This window comes from Salmo salar, chromosome 01, assembly GCF_965601325.2.
Source record: "Salmo salar chromosome 01, fSalSal1, whole genome shotgun sequence".
NCBI lineage: Eukaryota > Metazoa > Chordata > Actinopteri > Salmoniformes > Salmonidae > Salmo > Salmo salar.
Window position 1 is genome coordinate 92,544,682 of NC_138291.1, and position 20,114 is coordinate 92,564,795.

Sequence of the window (20,114 nt, forward strand, 5' to 3'; positions counted from 1 at the left end):
TTCAGGCAGAAATCGATTCATTTCATTGGGAGGCAATACACACCACTGCGACTCATCTGCAGGACTAGGTTGTGGTGCGTGGCATTCATTCTGTGCAGTGTGTCGCACGTGTTGGATTTCTTTCAACTTGTGCTTTGCTTTGACTTGTGTGCGGTACCAGTAGTAAACCACGGAAGACGTTGCTAATGTGTACAATTATACTTTTTGTTGTGATGCGGCATATATTGTGAAGACTAAGTACAATGTAAAATGTATACCGTATGGCAAGAAGGCCCTGATCGCACCTACAGCATCAGTGCGAAAATAGTACGCATCAAAAGTTCAACATTCACCCTCTGCTACCATTTCGTCAATCTGTCTATGCATTCAAATTGTATGCATAGAGGTACGATAAATCCAATGCATGTACCACACAAAACGCACTGCAATTGCCTCTGCAATGCTGCAAGGCAAATACAGCGTTCCATTGGAAATTAATGTATTTCTGGTGTACCAAAACTCGATGACGCTGTCAGTGTGATCAAGGTGTAACACTCAGCGTTACTCCACGTGCTATAAGACACTTTGTTTTGAGCCGATTTCGTCACACCCGGGAGACAGCAACGAATGCAATCAACTTTCACCCGGTGCAAAACACGCCTACTCGGTCGCTCGGCCGAGATTAATCGAATCCCCTCATTTACAATAAAACTCCCCGGGAAAAGTACAGAGAGCACCGCCCATTATAAATGAAACGATTGCGATTATTTAATTTTACCTTCATTCTGGGCACGAGGAATTGTTTTGATCGGTTGGAGTGTGCTGCATCAAATGGATGGACCCATCGAATGTTTTGCTGACCATCTTTGGCACAAGCTTTGCAGAGTAAAAAATAAAAATAAATAAAAACATTTGCAGTTTGCACAAAAGCTATGCAAACAAACAATGTATTTTACAAATTCCTTGTCTGATCAATCATGAAATATAAATATAATCCAATGGCACTGCCATCTATTGTTTATTATAAGCCTAAACTGCTGAGCCAAAGCGTGCAGAGACATCTAAAATCTAAAACAACAATCTCATCCCCATAAAATATTCCTATATTGAGATTTATTTGAATAGAGGACGCTCCACCCACTGTTCATGGGACATTTTATATAGGAGACTATCGGGTCCTTCTATCCGCTATTATTTTAATAATTTTCCCATTGACGTCATGATTTCCGTACGTTCCCCTTTAATGTTGCCAAGGGTTACGGCTCACATGTCAGAACGAGGCGAATTGACGTCAATGACGGCTCGTGATTGGTCCTAAACCCGTATCCGGTGGGGCAGCGGTCCAAGGATTTGGAAAAGTCGAAGGGAGAAATTTGGTACGCTTGTGGAAATAACATCCAAAACCGAGTCATTGACGAAGGGCTCGGTAAGAATTCGCGGGTTCTTGTAAGTATTTACATGCTTCGTCGTTGAAAATGTATGTCCTTGCAATTGCGGGATATGTAGCCTCCGCCTCGCATTTGTTTATGATAGAGCTCAAGATGGCGTCATTGGCAAGAGGGCTTTGCAGGCCTAAATGCCAACTAGTTAGCTTGCTAAAACTGTATTGATTGATATCAAATCTAGCTATCTTCCTCATTAGTATGTTTAAGTTAACTAACTAGCTAACGTACCAGTAATCTGTGACCAAACAGCGATGTGACGCGTACTAACTCTAGTACCTAGCTAACTACGTATTAAAGGCCTAATTTAGCTAACTAGCTAGGTCTTGAATGCTGTCATCTGTTATGCTCCCTGTTGTATTTGAAGGAAATAGCTAATATCATAGTTAGCTAACTAGCATCGTAGCCAACCAACCCTTCCAACTGGTAAACGTTACTGCTTCAATCAACGGTTTGAAAGCAAGGCCATTTAAAAAAAAATGTTTTGACATCTCTCATTGTTCCAGGAGAAAGATCATAAGCAGTAAACGCCAGAGCAATAAGCATCGCTAGATAACAGGAAATTCAAGAACTGTCTGAAATCCTAGTCAACATTAGCTCGGCTAGATATTTAGTTTATTAATGCTTGATGTAAATGGTTCTATCATTTGTATGCTCATGGTCTGTCTTAGTGATGCGACTGAACCGTATGAACAGTACAATGTAACCCTTTGGTGGAGGACTTAACTTTACCAATGCAATAGATCCTGTCTTTAGTAGTAAAGCAGCATGGCGTGCTTGCTATCTGGCTCCGTCTTTGATAATCTACTTTGTTAGATTAGGAATGACATGGTGCTATTTACTGTTTATGACATACATTAATCCTGACCTCTGCATTATGAAACTGATAACAAATGTCAGATGACATCAAGCAAGGATACACTGGGTTTACCACTTAGTAAGATGTAATCACATCATATGACCACATTTCCATCAAGCATCCCTGCAACACCTCTCTTCACTTTTTTCTGTCTCACATGCGCCCTCATTTTAGAAGACAATAGCAACCACATTAGAAGAGCATTGTAACTCTTTCAGAAAATGATAGAAGTAACCATCCGAGTTGTCTCTCGCCATCTCTAGTTCAAAGGTCAGAGTTTGTTTACCAGGCCGTAGCGGAGCAGGAGCACATCGTGATGGCGTCGAGCAGTACGAGCAGTGAGGAGGAGAGGAGTCTGAGGGAGTGTGAGCTCTACGTGCAGAAACACAACATCCAGCAGCTGCTGAAGGACTGCATCGTCCAGCTGTGTACCTCCAGGCCTGACAGACCCATGGCCTTCCTCAGAGAGTACTTTGAGAGGCTGGAGAAGGTGGGTAGGGTGGTGTGTATGCGTGTGTCTGCGTGCGTGCGTGCATGCATGCGTACCGTCTAGCTGTGTACCTCCAGACCTGACAGGCTCTTCCACGAAAGTAGTTTTATCATTGTAGTGCCTTTATATTGTAAAGCATTCCCCTGGCAGCTGATTGGATGTTTGTGACCTGTGACCTCGTGCAGGAGGAGGCCAAGCAGATCCTAAACCAGCAGAAGGCCAGCAGCCGTTCTGACTCCAGGGATGAGGAGGTGTCTCCTCCCATGAACCCCGTTGTCAAGGGTCGCCGGCGGAGAGGAGCCATCAGCGCTGAGGTCTACACAGAGGAGGACGCTGCATCCTATGTCAGAAAGGTGAGGAAACACACGCAGGAAAAAAAGTACATCGCCTACTAAAACAACACAGCATCAACAAAACACAGTCACTCGGACTGGCCCACAAAACACAGTCACTCGGACTGGCCCACAAAACACAGTCACTCGGACTGGCCCACAAAACACAGTCACTCGGACTGGCCCACAAAACACAGTCACTCGGACTGGCCCACAAAACACAGTCACTCGGCCTAGTCCCAGGCTTTGGAGCACACTACTGTCTGTAAGCAAACAAGTGATGCCCTTTCGGCGCAATACTGCCTGTATCCAAGGCCGTATCCGTCGTTCACATAACAACTGAATGCAGCACGCTACTGAAGAGAGAAGAGACAACCAATTTGCTAGTTACAGCATCAGCACCTCATGAGCTGTAACCGGAAAACAACTGGCATTTGGATAGTTTGAGGTGAGGGAGAAAGTGTGGTGGAACAACTATTGTTAGCGTTGAGTAACATTATCTTGCTAGCTGGATAGAATTCTCCGTTAGCTAGCCAGAGAAATGTTGAGCAACATTAGCCAGCTTAACTGATCAAATAATTTAGTTTAGGGTGTGAAAATTAGCTGGCTAATAAAGTCAGACAGCTAACGTTAGCTAGCTAACGTTACAACATCAGATGAGCTAACATTAGTAACCTAACCAATTCGCTGTAGTATTAACTGGTATACGACTCCTTGCTGTTCTTCAAGTTATAACACGTTAGTTGCTTACTGGACCCTGGGAATCTGTGTGAAATGTTGACTAGTTAATTTGCTAAAGAACTAACTACGATCTGTGAACTAATGTTTAACCTCTGCAGTATGTGGTTAATTTTCAGAAAGAGAGAATTAGGTGAAAATGAGGCATTGCTTGTTAAACAAGTGGATTCAGGGATCAAGTGTAGCTGGGCCTGGCTTAAGCTGGATGCCACTATTGAGGTGAAAGGAACACCACACACTTTCCCTATTTCTCACTTTTTCAATACAGTGGATAAAAAGGGATATGCCAGGTGTACTCTCTGTCTGAAAGAGATCAATTATGCCAACAAAGGGTATCTTGCTCTGCTGGCACATTGTAGGACAGATGTCCACAGGCAGAAAGTGTACAATGTAATAATGTGCAGTGTATCCCAAAGATATTGCTTTTGTTTTGTTGCACTTGACAGTAACATTTGTGTGTGAGTGAGGGGGATTATTACATTTTTTTACTTAGTGAACTTTATTTTTGCACACATATAGCCTTGTGTACTTGATTGATGTCTACTATAAGTGGCCACTCTAATAGAGCAAAAATAGAATGCCTTTTTGCTTCATCGTATTTCTTCTTTAAGATGTTTTTTTCCCAAGTGCAATATTTATGTGTGTGTGTGTGTGTGTGTGTGTGTGTGTGTGTGGTCACAAGCGTTCTATTATAAAGGCTTTCATGGCTAACTGCAATATAAGTGTATTGTTTTTTTCTCAAGACTTGAGTGTCATTTGCAGTAAAGTCTAGGCAACAAATAACATTGAATTGCTTTCTTTAAAAATACAAAAAAACCTATGAGTTAGGTTCACATGAACCACTTATTTTACACACAGACTGATCATGTAGATCATATTCTTTGTTTAATTAGTTAAAACCTGCATTTCCTCCTAGCAGGGATTTTTTTTTTTGTTGCACCGAAACATGCAAAAAAAGTGTCACCTTTTTGGGCCCTCACCAGTTTGCATCCCTGACTAGTCCACAAAAAACAGTCGCTCAGACTAGTCCACAAACAGTCGCTCAGACTAGCCCACAAAAGTGTCCTCTACTTAATCATCTATGGGCTGGCTGGAGAACTTGTGAATAGCTAGGGTGAAATGCCTAATCCGGATGCGTTTTGTTTTCAAGGTCATTCCTAAAGACTACAAAACAATGGCTGCCCTGGCTAAAGCTATCGAAAAGAATGTGCTTTTCTCTCACTTGGATGACAACGAGAGGAGGTATGTTGTTAACAGGCTTTGATTTGTCTGTAAAGTTTGGTTGTCAATGAGTTTCTCAATCCCACTGATCAAGTCACAAACTTTTAATACTTTTACAAAAGCTTAACAAATACAATCTTTATTCACAGTGACATATTTGATGCCATGTTTTCAGTTACCTACATCGCTGGAGAGACTATCATTATGCAAGGTACAGTAGGATCTGATTTTCTTTAGATTCAGTGGAAATTCAATTAGACCTGAATGTCTTTTTATTCCAGAGAAATTATGAACAATATCCTCTCTTCCCCGTCAGGTGATGAGGGGGATAATTTCTACGTCATCGACCAAGGAGAGACGGATGTACGTCTCTTTGATGTATTTTAGGAACCAACAACACTCTTTTTGCACAATGACTCTCGTGTTAACACACACACAAGCGTTCCAGTTTAAAAGAAGACAGGCCCCCAAGTTTGAAAGCTTGTCTTGTTTTTTTCCCCCTGGAATATGACAGGCTTACTTTGCAACTCTCTTTTTATACTGTTTATATGCAATTTTTTTGTCATTTGTTACTTGGTTATTCAGATTCCTGTTATCTAATACCTTAGCAATGCCTACTCTCATAGAAATAGGATTCTAATTAGATGGCTAAACCTAATTATTTCTACACAATACAAGAAACGACAACATCTAATAGAGACAGTAACACACTAACCTTACCTGGTCTTAATGACTAAACACCCCCCACCTTCCTGCCAGGTGTATGTCAACAATGAGTGGGTGACCAATATCGGGGAGGGGGGCAGCTTTGGAGAGTTGGCCCTGATCTACGGGACCCCCAGGGCTGCCACCGTCCGAGCCAAGACCAACGTCAAACTGTGGGGCATCGACAGAGACAGCTACAGGAGGATACTCATGGTGAGCCTCGCCCTGCTCTGCTCTGACATTTCACCTGACAGACACAATTTGTTGATTTACCTTCAATACTTTTGGAATAATTAATGATGAGGGACAGGTGGAATTGCTATGTTTTTTTTTTTATAACTGCTGGATTTAATGAATTGAATATACAGACGTCCAATGTTCCTTCTAAGCTGCATGCGCGCAGTAGCCCAGAGACTGTTGGCAGAGCTCCCCTGGGACTGCCGTGCAGAGATATCAACCCACAGAGAGAAGCACAAGATTGAACTTCTCAACTTTCTAGAGCAGTGGTCACGTCGATCTCCAAGGCATTCCTAGTCGATCGGCAAACATTTCTGTTAAAAACCAGATGATAAAGCCTTGTGTTGATATTTTTTTTGTCTCTGGCTGTTGGCGGTAGGTGCACCTGATTCAGCTGTCCTATGCGCCGGGTAGGCCAACTGTTGCCATTTTGAACCATTTCATGTGTCTGAAGGTACAAACTCTGCCTTACCAGCGGGCCCTGAGAGCAAATCAAGTGCACGAAAGGTCTACCGCTGGCCAATCGGATGGCTCGGATTACAGTGTCTGCAGTAACGTAGTGGGCATAAAAGAAAGCTACAGCAAATTTGATTCTGTGAGATTTAAATGTTTAACCTGTCTGGGGTATGTGGGACGCTAGCAGGGCGCCAAATTCAAAACAACAAAATCTCATAATTCAAATTTCTCAAACATACACCATTTTAAAGATGAACTTCTCGTTAATCCAACCACATTGTCCGATTTCAAAAAGGCTTCACGACGAAAGCATAATATTAGATTATGTTAGGACAGCACCTAGACAAGAAAAACCACACAGCCATTTTTCAAGCAAGGAGAGGCATCACACAAACCAGAAATACAGCTAAAATGAATCACTAACATTTGATCTTCATCAGATGGCACTCATAGGACTTCATGTTACACAATACATGTATGTTTTGCTCGATAAAGTTAAAATTTATATCCAAAAACCCCATTTTACATTGGCGTGTAAAGTTCAGAAATGTTTTGCCTCCCAAAACTTCCAGTGAATGAGCACATCAATTTACAGAAATACTCATCATAAACGTTGATTAAAATATTAAACTGTTATTCAAAGAATTATAGATGCACTTCTCCTTAATGCAACCGCTGTGTCAGATTAAAAAAAAAATTTACAGCGAAAGCACACTTTGCAATAATCTGAGTACAGCGTTCAGACACGAAACCAAACCCGCCATATTGTGGAGTCAACAAACTCAGAAATAATATTATAAATATTCACTTACCTTTGATGATCTTCATTGGAATGCACTCCCAGGAATCCCAGTTCCCCAATAAATGTTTATTTGTTTCAATAAAGTCCATATATATGTCCAAATACCTCCTTTTTGTTCGGTCAAGTACTCCAAATGCGCTGTGCTTGCGCATTAAATTCAGACGAAAAGTCAAAATAGTTCCATTACAGTTCGTAGAATCAAACAATGTATAGAATCAATCTTTAGGATGTTTTTATCATTAATATTCCAACCGGACAAGACCTTTGTCTTCAAAAAAGAAAAGGAACACCGCTAACTCTCACGCGAGTGCGCGCCTCTGAGCTCATGTCATTTTCTCACTCATCTACTTCCAGGACCTCTTGTTCTCTTCCTATTCACAGTAGAAGCATGAAACGTTCTAAAGACTGTTGACATCTAGTGGAAGCCTTAGGAAGTGCAAAATGAACCCTAAGTCACTGTATACTGTATAGGCAAGCACTTGAAAAACTACAAACCTCAGATTTCCACATTTCCTGGTTGGATTTTTCTCAGGTTTTTGCCTGCCATATGAGTTCTGTTATACTCACAGACATCATTTGAACACTTTTAGAAACTTCAGAGTGTTTTCTATCTAAATCTACTAATGATATGCATATCCTACCTTCTGAGCCTGAGTAGCAGGCAGTTTACTATGGGCACGCCTTCATCCGGACTTCAAAATACTGCCCCCTACCCTAGAGAAGTTAAAACCATGGCTAGAGAGAGATTGTCAACGAGTACAGCAAAGAGATGCTGTTTTTATGAGTGAGTTCATGTTAAATTCTTACTCCGTACTGTCAACACTTTGTATTCAACACTTTTATAAGCCATAAAATGCACATTCTTCCTATTTCCACAGCAGTAATGAATGAGTAGGAAAGTAGATAGGCTTACGCTGTTATTATTAGCGTCTTGGTCTTATTTAATATTGAATAATATTTCCCTTTTCTCATAGGAGTAACAACATGAATTTGTGCATAAGGCAGAAATAATGCGGTGTGACTCAAGTTGTGCCATCAGCTGGAAGACAGTGATGCTTTTTGGTCAGTGGAGGAAAGGGAGAGCAGAGGGATGTTGAGAGGCAGACCCTCAGTCTGCTGCTCTCTCCCTCTGCTGAGACTGACCATCAGATGCAGGCACCATCAGCCCAGTAATAAAAAGCAAATCATTTTAAATGTGAATCACAGCTGTGTGAGCATACAGGTAATACAACAATGGCTCTATTACTGGTGTGGTCATATAGCCTACCTCAATTTTTTTTTTTTTTATAATACCAAAAAATTGGCCAAACAACAATGCATTGGCAATTCAAGCAAAGCTAATATGCGGTTATAATGTATTGGGCCTATAGCATACTGCGAAACCTCATTGCTACAGTACTCTTTTTAATTGGTTAATGTTGCATAGGGTTATGTTTTTTTGTCACGTTAACATCTGAGCGTGCATTTTGACTCAGTGATCTTGACTCAGAAAAGGTTGGTTTACCACTGTTCTACAGTTTTCCCTGCCAACACTGTCAATGTTTCCCTTTACTGTGGGAATTGTGATTCGAATCAATGCATTATTAGCCATTTTCAATGCAACATAATAAACTATGCAAGAGATTTAGTTGTAGGCGGAACGCATCCGAGTAGGTTTCTATTGCATTGAAACACACGACTCAGCCCGTGCTTTACACAGACCGGTGTGGCATAACCAATCAGAGCTGCAGTAGGTCTATATGCAAATAGACCGTTGCCGTATATGGATTTGTGCCATTTTTATTTGAACTGGACTGTGTTTACAGCATGAGCGGTCGTGAGTATGTACGCTTGTTTGGAGATCAAAGCGAGAGCTGCATGTAGCCACGTGTGCACCTTTTGTTCATTCATAATAACTAGTTACTGAGTTATTAGCCCAGTTATAGATAACAAACGTGTACATTTCAAGACATCTTTGAAAAGCGAGTCAAGAAAAGAGCTTTATTTTTTTTTTGAAATGTAAATGGGCAGTGTTGTATTTTGACACAGGTTTGAATGAGCTAAGTAGCTAATCGGCAGAGGGTAGCATCATTCGTCTGATTCTCTGTAATAATGGTATGGGAATTATAATGCATTTGTTTTGTAAACTGGTTTCTTTCATCAAACACAACAGCATTTCAGTCACCTTGTCTGAAGGACAAGTGGATAAACAGGTTAATGTCTCACTCTGCATGTTTCTTTTCTAACGTCTCATGGAATGTAGGCCTACATTGAACACAACACATTGGCTGCTACTGTAGGCTAAATGATAGAACAGCTATTTCCATGTTGAAAGTCTATTGCCTGCATTTTCTCTATTATTTTTGATGGATAGGCCACTCTGGTAGGTCTACTGTACATTATGATCAAATAGCCACAGTAGCCTACATTTTAATCATTTAGCAGACGCTATTATCCAGAGCGACTTACAGTAGTGAATGCATACATTTGATACATTATTTTTCTCCGTACTACCTGGCCACTGTTAAAACAGTAGTTCAAAAGAGGTACAGCCTTAGTGTTCACTGTAAACGCATGCTGGATGTTGTACAGAATTTTCACAACGGTCAAGTTTTTGCTCAGCAGACCTGAAATTTGCTCAGTGCCGTAAAAAATTGGAGGGAACATTGGCGACAACTACAAAATATTAGCCCTATGAGCAGTAGATACATGATGACGTTTGAAGGCTTACAACAAACGTCAGAACTCGAGAATAAACATTAGGACTCTTGTTGTTTACAGGGCAGCACATTGAGGAAGAGGAAGATGTACGAGGAGTTCCTCAGCAAAGTCTCCATCTTAGGTAAGGCTCACTGTTTCTTCTCATCTTTGACTTTTCCCCTGTAATGATTATTACCCCATTGCCGGAGGGGATAATAACCCTCCCTCTACCACCAAGCTGTACTGTACAGTTGTTTCCTTTTGGTTCAGTATTGTGATGTTACATACACCCCTGTCTCGCGACTCCACCCCCTCAGAGTCTCTGGACAAATGGGAGCGTCTGACGGTGGCTGACTCTCTGGAGCCGGTGCAGTTTGATGACGGACAGAAGATCGTGGTGCAGGGAGAGCCTGGCGACGAGTTCTTCATCATACTGGAGGTATGCACATCACTCTAAAGTACCTCCCCGTTTCACTCTGTTTCAACACCTTTTCTCCCTACTGAACACTACCCTGATGTTGGTGTTCTGTAGGGTTCTGCAGCTGTGTTGCAGCGTCGCTCTGAGAACGAGGAGTTTGTGGAAGTTGGGAGGTTACAACCGTCTGACTACTTTGGTAAGAAGAACCTCCTCAGGCATCAAGTTTCTTTCTAGATGAATTTGTTTATATATGCACTATTTAATCCTGAATCTCACATTTTAAGGTGGTCTGCTGAAAAAGCACAAAGCTCTAACCTGAGTTGTGAAGCCTCTCACATATGAAGGTTATATTTAAATTAACCAGATTTCTGAAGCCTGTTTTGTATTGAACATGTACTCCATTCCTCCAGGTGAGATTGCCCTGCTGATGAACCGTCCCCGTGCTGCCACTGTGGTCGCCCGCGGTCCTCTGAAGTGTGTGAAGCTGGACCGACCGCGGTTCGAGCGTGTCCTGGGACCCTGCTCGGACATTCTGAAACGCAACATCCAACAGTACAACAGCTTCGTGTCACTGTCTGTCTGAGGGGTTTCCCCACCTCCTGTAACCCCATAACACACCCTACCCCCACACCCTAATCCCCGATGTAACCCCATAACACACACACTCCCCGTACCCCCTAATCCCCAGTGTAACCCCATAACACACCCACTCCCTGTACCCCCCCCACCCTCTAATCCCCTTTGTAACACCATAACACACCCCACCCCCTAATCCCCTATGTAACCCCATAACACACCCCCTACCCCTGTACCCACCCCCTAATCCCTGATGTAACCCCATAACCCACCCCCTAATCCCTGATGTAACCCCATAACACACCCCCTACCCACCCCCTAATCCCTGATGTAACCCCATAACACACCCCCTACCCCTGTACCCACCCCCTAATCCCTGATGTAACCCCATAACACACCCCTACCCCTGTACCCACCCCCTAATCCCTGATGTAACCCCATAACACACCCCCTACCCCTGTACCCACCCCCTAATCCCTGATGTAACCCCATAACGCCTCCTCTTTTAGAACCAGGGTCCACCAATGCAATTTTGCTTTAATGTCACTTAAAATGATCTTCCATTTGCTTTGACTTTTTTTTTTACTCATCTAAATGTTATGCTACCCATCACCTAGCTATCATAGTCACCTATAGGAGCACAGTTATGTTACAGTTTAAATGTACCAAATTCATATGGTTTGCTTTCACTGCCTTCACTGAATCTAGAATTGTTTTCCTCTAGTTTAAACACGAGCAGTGATTAGTAGGGGATTGGCCAAGGTTAGGACAGGCCAATGATAAGATGGGACAATCAAACGTAACATGGTGAAGTAAGCGTCCATGTTGAATATTGTTCAGATATTTTTAACTAGTTCGGTTTCAATAAATATGTGTCAATGTTGACATCTTTACAAAATAATTCATAAAATTGTACTTTTTAGAATTACAAGAATGCTGGGAGCATAATGATTGCATCTAATTTGTTATGTAGCTTTCATGCAATGATAATCGATGGTTATCCTCCATTGTTACTGTACATTAAATCGCAGACATTTTTACATTTTCTCATATTGTTTCCATTGATTGGTCCATCAATCCAATTCACTGTTATTTTATCTAGTTTGAGAGAGTTTGTACAACTTAATGCAACCAGAAAGCTTTCTGTTGGACAGCTACCAAACTAGTGCTAAATGTTGGTAATTGTTCTTATTCTGTCAGAAGCAGTGGAACTCAAAACAGGAAGTATCACCATGTTAACACTCACCTCTGATTTGTTGGTACATTATTGGCTACAATAGGGGGGGGGAAAGATTATTAAATGGTTTTCAGTATTCAGCATTTTTCAGTATACACCAAATAACTTAATCGCTATGTTTTTAAACAGAATTATTATTACATAGTTATGACAATTAAAGTTATCTTTATTGACTGAACGAACTAATGTTATGGTTTGGAGTGATGGTAAAGTTAAGTACGTTTAAATGTCTTTTTGTAAATGCTTATTTTTCCATAAATTCTATTTTAGGTGTTCAGTGCCACAGCGTAAATAAATGCTTATTCTTGCCAGCCGACAAAACAGTATGTAGTTGTATTGTGACAGTCATGGGTTAACCTCTTAAAAGTAGGCGAAAGGGCTTTAAAGTAATTAACATAAATCTGAATTGTAGATGGGTTTTAAGACTTAATTATTTATGTATTTGAGCGCAAAATTGAAGTGTAAGAAAGCATCCCAACTGTGGTAATTCAGACATCAGATTAAATTGTCATGAGTTTTACGATTATATCTTTATTTTAAAGCAGCTTCGCTGTTAAAGCATAGTGAAAATGATTTGAATGTGTTTTTGAAATGATCTGTTATCTACTCTATGCCTACCTACAGCATAGTGTAAAGTGATGAGATGGTGTGAATGAAATGGTATTCTCAAACTGCCCCTGTCGATCAAACAGTTGGTCATTCACTCAGCTTCACCCCTTGAATCTTAAGAAAACACGTCATTAGCTATTTTTCTTCTAACTCCTGCAGAAATCTATGCCTGCCTCACAGCTTGCCCCTCACCCCTTTCTAACAGAAAGGACCCTTACATACGGTAATGCTTTTATCCCTTTCTGAGGTATTGTCTTTGTTTAGGCTCTGTCATGTTTCCAATTTTAATCTTATGTACAAAACAGTATGGCTGACTGGATGGATGGACTTGTGTAACCGTATGTATGTTCAAAACCAATCAACATGATACTGAGTCGATTGCAGTGTTGCCTACTTGGTTCAAAACTTTTGTATTGCTTTCAGATTGTTGATGTTCTGGAATATTGCAGGTGTCTATTTGCTGACAGTTCACAACCCACCAGTGGTTTGCTGGTGTTTCTTCACATAGAACTACTGATATGGTAAAACACATCACAAGATTAGTGCTCACTAGTAGGCACACTGCAATCCACCCGGTTTGCCTTAGCTTATGTAACCCGGGCATAGACACTCCTGCTAGCCTGACCTTCAGCAAGTTTGCGGGGCCTGCAGCAGGCTCTGATAGCTGCAGGTCATCTGAGGACCATTCTTTTTCTATTCTACCCAATGACTGTACTCTGTTTGACTTCCTGTATGTGCAAAGACGTTTATCCTTTTGGTATAGATTGTTCCAGATGGCAGTTTAAGCAATAAAAAGGTAAAATTACCTGTGAGTCTTGTACGTCTTTACTCATTGTTTGTCTGAATATGTCTATACTATGATAATGGTGAAATAGTCCAAATTGAAAGACAGTGACTGTTTCCTGTAGTAAATAAGGTGCAATATCATCTCTGAACTCTGGAGGGCAGTGCAATACCTCAAGTCTTCAGTGCTTTCTTTAAGGTTAAGGTCACTTTATTGGTTGATCGCCCACAAGGTCCAACTGAAATTTCAGCTAACCCCTCTGAAAGACACACACATACAGGTTTTGGAGAGGTGTGGGGGGCTGGCACACTGGGTGCCCAGGCAGCTGTTGGGGGGGGGGTTAAGTGCCTTGCTGAAGGGCACAACGGCAGGTAATGGCATCTAGGATTTAATACGAGCAACCACTTCCTGACAGATTTTGCCCATTAGTCACTACACCCACATAAACGGACAGAACAGGTGAAGGAAAATCCCATGGAGGGCCTCACATTCTGTTTTGTTTCAGTGCATATAAAGAAAGGAAGCCCCTTCAGACTATTGAGATGCACCCCATTGATGGTCACTGAAATTAGATGTTTAAACTGTTGGTGGATTACTGTTTTGTAAGAATAGTCTTTTGAACAATTACCACGCTTGATGGTGTAAGCAATGACCACAAAAAGGCTTGAAATAGGTTGAATGAAACCGACACACACTTCATCAGAAAGCTTATAAAGTTGGTAAACCCAGAACCCACTCCTGCGTGTAATTAAGATCAGGTGACTGAGCCTTTGTTGTTGCTGACACCTTTTAAAACTGGCAAACATAGGCTGCCTTCAGTAGTGTTGGGCAGAAGCCAAACTTCATTTGGCATGATTTAACTTACTCATTTGGCATGATTTAACTTACTTAGGCTCTTTAAAATAGTTGTGGTTATTCTCCCTCTCATCAAAAACATCAAGATGCATTGGATTTGTAGTCAGGACAGTAATGAGAACAGCTCAGAGCAAAAGGTCCAGACATGTTGTGATGAAATGGCATCCAACAGAACGTTGTTTGAAGACAAAGCTTTGTTTCAGACTAGTTAGAACAAAGTATAGCTGGTGGTGATATGATAAGCTGCATGTCCACATACAGTACTGTAGCTGTGATGAGGTATCTATGTCAGGGTGTGTTATGGTTTGGTTGGTGTTGTGAAACCACTTAAAGGGCTGACAAACAGACAACGAAAGAGACAGACGCATCCTGATGAGAGACAGACAGATACCTCCTGTTGAGGCAGAAAGACAGAAAGTCATATGGACACTCCTGATGAGACAGAAAGACAGACAGACACCTCTTGATGAGACAGAAAGACAGACAGGTGGACAGACAGACACCTGACGAGACAGACAGACACCTGTTCAGAAAAACAGACAGACACCTCCTGATGAGACAGACAGATAGGGATTAGATGCTGTCTGTCTCCCCCACCCCTCACCCCCTCCTCTCAGTCACAACCTCTTTTAAATAGCTTTCTCTCTCTTTCCCCCAAAGATGACGTCTTGTTTGTACTCCAAGGTGCCCGGTGACAAGGTGACATACAGGTGACCACATAGCCCAAGGACACGGGAGACATTTTGACAGTGCAGGAATGCAGTGCTGCTGTTTATTGACAAAACAGGCTGTATCATTTCAAACGTTGGACTTGAAAGACTAGCAGTAGCGCTGTGTGGGTAAAAATCACTGGGGAAGCCAAGCCAGTAAAAAAGCTATATTCAAATCAAATGTTATTTGTCACTCATTGAATATAACAGGTATTACACCTTACTGTGAAATGCTTACTTACAAGCCCTTAATCCACAGTTCGAGAAATAAAGTTAAGAAAATATTTACTAAATAAACTAAAGTAAAAAATACAATAAAAAGTAACACAATAAAATAACAATAACGAGGCTATATACAGGGGGTACCAGTACTGAGTCAATCTGCGGGGGTACAGGTTAGCCGAGGTCATTTGTACATGTAGGTAGGGGTAAACCTATGATGCGATAATTGAATTGTTTGCTCTATAACCCATTCGTTCATACACCACCGTGATTTACAATAAGGCTGTGACAACAAAAAGACAACAGTCACATAGTGGCAGAATAAATTCAACTACACATATGTTTGTTTCATCACAAAACCTGAGAGCAACATCTGTCTGGTGAAGTTCACAAAGTAAATATTGCATGTAACAACCAGTTATATGACCTGCAGCATGGTCAAGCGGGTTAATGTTTCCACAGTATACTAAACAACTACTGATTTTGAGTTACTGCATGTCAGCACAAAGACAACGTTAGCACTGCCTCTATTCCAGCACCATTCCATATTAAACATTTAAACATAATCAAATCAACAAGGCTATATATGCTTAGTTTAATACATTGAAAACAAACACAGATGCCGAAAAAAAAATTGTCCAATCAATGTTGCTTAATATCATGTGGCTGTCCATGGTACTGATTTCTGTCTGTGTGTGTGTGTGTGCGCTTGCGTGGGGACTCACTCTACTTATAGATTAGTTGAATGCCAATGCCGTCCTCCTCTCTTTCATGTTGGCAGAACGATCTATGATTTTGTACTCTTTTAGTTTTTGTTTTCATAGGCTACCTAGCTAAAATGCTTGCTAGCCTAACTTCCTCGCATGGGTAGCAATGAACCAGCTAAGTTAGCTAACTAGTTAACATGAGCCTGCTAGTTAACGTGAGCCTACTAGGCTCCATCAAGGCTACATATTGAACTTCAATCGTCTCAGGCCAGTGGCACAATATATGGATCTATGGTTAGATCGGAATTGCCGTCATAACCATTGGCCTGTAGAGAGAATCGGCATCAAAATCACAAGTCCAAATTCCCATCCCCATCCATGGCTTGGGAAAGGGCCGATTTAGCAAGCTAGCTACTGCAGGACATCAACACAAGCAGACCAGAAACAGACACACTTTTCTGACAGTGAAGTTTTGCTCAGGATGAGATTTGATTGGTGTGAAGCCAAATCCAAACTGGCCTCCCTTGGAGGCGTTTTGCGCAGCAGTACAACCCACAGTTGAGCTCAGCTCAATGCTGATTGGCTAAATATGTTATACTTTTTTTAATCAAGGGAGGCCAAATGCTTGTTGAAATCAATCAAACGCTATGGCGGTAACATGTCATACTCTTTTGGTCCAGACAGCATCAGACACATGGGCTACACATACTGAGACAGAGGGGCGCTGTTTCCCTCGCTCAGAATATTTCTCCGAAAACAGAGAGACGAAAGATACATTATTTTATACATATATAAAATATATATATTATTATAATAATATACAGTGGGGCAAAAAAGTATTTAGTCAGCCACCAATTGTGCAAGTTCTCCCACTTAAAAAGATGAGAGAGGCCTGTAATTTTCATCATAGGTACACGTCAACTATGATAGACAAAATGAGAAAAAAAAATCCAGAAAATCACATTGTAGGATTTTTTATGAATATATTTGCAAATTATGGTGGAAAATAAGTATTTGGTCAATAACAAAAGTTTATCTCAATACTTTGTTATCCTGTTAGGGCTAGGGGGCAGTATTTACACGGCCGGATAAAAAACGTACCCGATTTAATCTGGTTATTACTACTGCCCAGAAACTAGAATATGCGTATAATTATTGGCTTTGGATAGAAAACACCCTAAAGTTTCTAAAACTTTTTGAATGGTGTCTGTGAGTATAACAGAACTCATATGGCAGGCAAAAACCTGAGAAGATTCCTTACAGGAAGTGGCCTGTCTGACAAGTTCTTGTTCTTCTTGACTCTCTTTATTGAAAACTGAGGATCTTTGCTGTAACGTGACACTTCCTACGGCTCCCATAGGCTCTCAGAACCCGGGAAAAAGCTGAATGATGTAATTCCAGCCCCTGGCTGAAAAACATTAGCGCCTTTGGTAAGTGGTCTATCAGAGGACAATGAGACTGAGGCGTGTGCACGAGGCGACCCCATGTTTTTATTTTCTCTCTCTTTGTACTAAAACACAGATTCCCGGTCGGAATATTATCGCTTTTTTACGAGAAAAATTATTGATTTTAAACAGCGGTTGACATGCTTCGAAGTACGGTAATGGAATATTTAGATTTTTTTTGTCACGAAACGCGTCGGGCGCGTCACCCTTTACCCTTTCGGATAGTGTCACAAAACGCCGCTATTTGGATATAACTATGGATTATTTTGAACCAAACCAACATTTGTTATTGAAGTAGAAGTCCTGGGAGTGCATTCTGACGAAGAACAGCAAAGGTAATAACATTTTTCTTATAGTAAATCTGACTTTGGTGAGGGCTAAACTTGGTGGGTGTCTAAATAGCTAGCCCTGTGATGCCGGGCTATCTACTTAGAATATTGCAAAATGTGCTTTCACCGAAAAGCGATTTTAAAATCGGACATAGCGGGTGCATAGAGAAGTTCTGTATCTATAATTCTTAAAATAATTGTAATTTTTTTTGTGAACGTTTATCGTGAGTAATTTAGTAAATTCACCGGAAGTTTGCAGGGGGTATGCTAGTTCTGAACGTCACATGCTAATGTAAAAAGCTGGTTTTGATATAAATATGAACTTGATTGAACAAAACATGCATGTATTGTATAACATAATGTCCTAAGATTGTCATCTGATGAAGATCAAAGGTTAGTGCTGCATTTAGCTGTGGTTTGGGTTTATGTGACATTATATGCTAGCTTGAAAAATGGGTGTCTGATTATTTCTGGCTGGGTACTCTGCTGACATAATCTAATGTTTTGCTTTCATTGTAAAGCCTTTTTGAAATCGGACAGTGTGGTTAGATTAATGAGAGTCTTGTCTTTAAAATGGTGTAAAATAGTCATATGTTTGAGAAATTGAAGTAATAGCATTTCTAAGGTATTTCAATAACGCGCCACAGGATTCCACTGGCTGTTACGTAGGTGGGACGAAATCGTCCCACTGGCCCTAGAGAAGTTATATACCCTTTGTTGGCAATGACACAGGTCAAACGTTTTCTGTAAGTCTTCACAAGGTTTTCACACACTGTTGCTGGTATTTTGGCCCATTCCTCCATGCAGATCTCCTCTAGAGCAGTGATGTTTTGGGGCTGTCGCTGGGCAACACGGACTTTCAACTCCCTCCAAAGATTTTCTATGGGGTTGAGATCTGGAGACTGGCTAGGCCACTCCAGGACCTTAATGCTTCTTACGAAGCCACTCCTTCGTTGCCCGGGCGGTGTGTTTGGGATCATTGTCATGCTGAAAGACCCAGCCACGTTTCATCTTCAATGCCCTTGCTGATGGTAGGCTTTGTTACTTTGGTCCCAGCTCTCTGAAGGTCATTCACTAGGTCCCCCCGTGTGGTTCTGGGATTTTTGCTCACCGTGATCATTTTGACCCCACGGGGTGAGATCTTGAGGGAGATTATCAGTGGTCTTGTATGTCTTCCATTTCCTAATAATTGCTCCCACAGTTGATTTCTTCAAACCAAGCTGCTTACCTATTGCAGATTCAGTCTTCCCAGCCTGGTGCAGGTCTACAATTTTGTTTCTGGTGTCCTTTGGCAGCTCTTTGGTCTTGGCCATAGTGGAGTTTGGAGTGTGACTGTTTGAGGTTGTGGACAGGTGTCTTTTATACTGATAACAAGTTCAAACAGGTGCCATTAATACAGGTAACGAGTGGAGGACAGAGGAGCCTCTTAAAGAAGAAGTTACAGGTCTGTGAGAGCCAGAAATCTTGCTTGTTTGTAGGTGACCAAATACTTCTTTTCCACCATAATTTGCAAATAAATTCATAAAAAATTACAGGCCTCTCTCATCTTTTTAAATGGGAGAACTTGCACAATTGGTGGCTGACTAAATACTTTTTTGCCCCACTGTATATATATTATTTTTTTCAAATTTTTGGGGAAGTCTTCCCTTGGCATCCATGAATACACACCACTGAAAACTAGTGCATAATGTATTACTCTGTGAGAGAGACCAGACCCTGTGCTTCCTGCTTTACAGGACAGGGTCACCTGCCATTATGATCCTCAGACAGTGCTTAGTCAATAGTTACCTTCCCTTGTAGGACTTGGGGATACGTCCAAAATGCCACCCTAATCCTCTATTATAGTGCACTTCTCCGTTTTGGATTCCTTAGTAACCTTAATTACTTCTCCTTGTTGGGCGTAGCCACTGGTTTGACAGACTCAGGCATGACGGAGGCATCAACAAAGTCTGTGGTGATCACCTGAGCCTCTCCCAGCCTGCGGACACACCTGTGGACTGTCTTTAGGACGCGCTGCAGCCGGCGGTCCAGGGCCTGCAGGTGGGGCTCAGCGAGGACCGGCTGCAGTGCGTCTCCTCCCAGGGACTCCCTCATCACGTCACTGAGCCTATAGTGGTCCTGTGAGAGGAGCTGCATCCGCAGCAATGTGGAACGCTTTATACTGAGAGGTGAAGAGGGGCAGGAGAGGGGGTAGAGGGGGATAGAGAGTGCGGGATAGATGGGCAAAGAATGAGACTTGACTCGACAGTTGCCATGCCAAATGTTTTCAATTAAGGTTAAAT

General features: G+C 41.6%; 2 protein-coding genes across 4 annotated transcripts in view; one reads left to right on the top strand and one right to left on the bottom strand.

Annotated features, from left to right (window-relative positions):
- The first annotated feature begins 1,242 nt into the window (after nt 1-1,242).
- Nucleotides 1,243-13,585, top strand: LOC106610329 (cAMP-dependent protein kinase type I-alpha regulatory subunit). 3 transcript variants are annotated; one of them, XM_014209627.3, is made up of 11 exons: nt 1,243-1,425; nt 2,544-2,770; nt 2,956-3,123; nt 4,991-5,082; nt 5,211-5,272; nt 5,378-5,439; nt 5,821-5,979; nt 10,022-10,082; nt 10,258-10,379; nt 10,473-10,554; nt 10,769-13,585. In XM_014209627.3, the coding sequence occupies exons 2-11, from the start codon at nt 2,597-2,599 to the stop codon at nt 10,939-10,941; spliced, it is 1,155 nt and encodes a 384-aa protein (XP_014065102.1). In that variant the 5' UTR covers nt 1,243-1,425; nt 2,544-2,596; the 3' UTR covers nt 10,942-13,585. The 3 variants fall into 3 exon arrangements, with proteins under 3 accessions (XP_014065102.1, XP_014065119.1, XP_014065110.1); XM_014209644.3 differs by having other exon boundaries at nt 5,378-5,424; XM_014209635.3 differs by having other exon boundaries at nt 1,278-1,425; nt 2,570-2,770.
- A 1,572-nt stretch (nt 13,586-15,157) lies between these two features.
- LOC106610323 (pseudokinase FAM20A) overlaps nt 15,158-20,114 on the bottom strand; it is a 43,606-nt gene continuing 38,649 nt past the window's right edge. Inside the window, exon 11 of the mRNA XM_014209614.3 lies at nt 15,158-19,993. Within this exon, the coding sequence (XP_014065089.1) occupies nt 19,714-19,993 (280 nt within the window). The 3' untranslated portion in view covers nt 15,158-19,713. The remainder of the gene's footprint in view (nt 19,994-20,114) is intronic.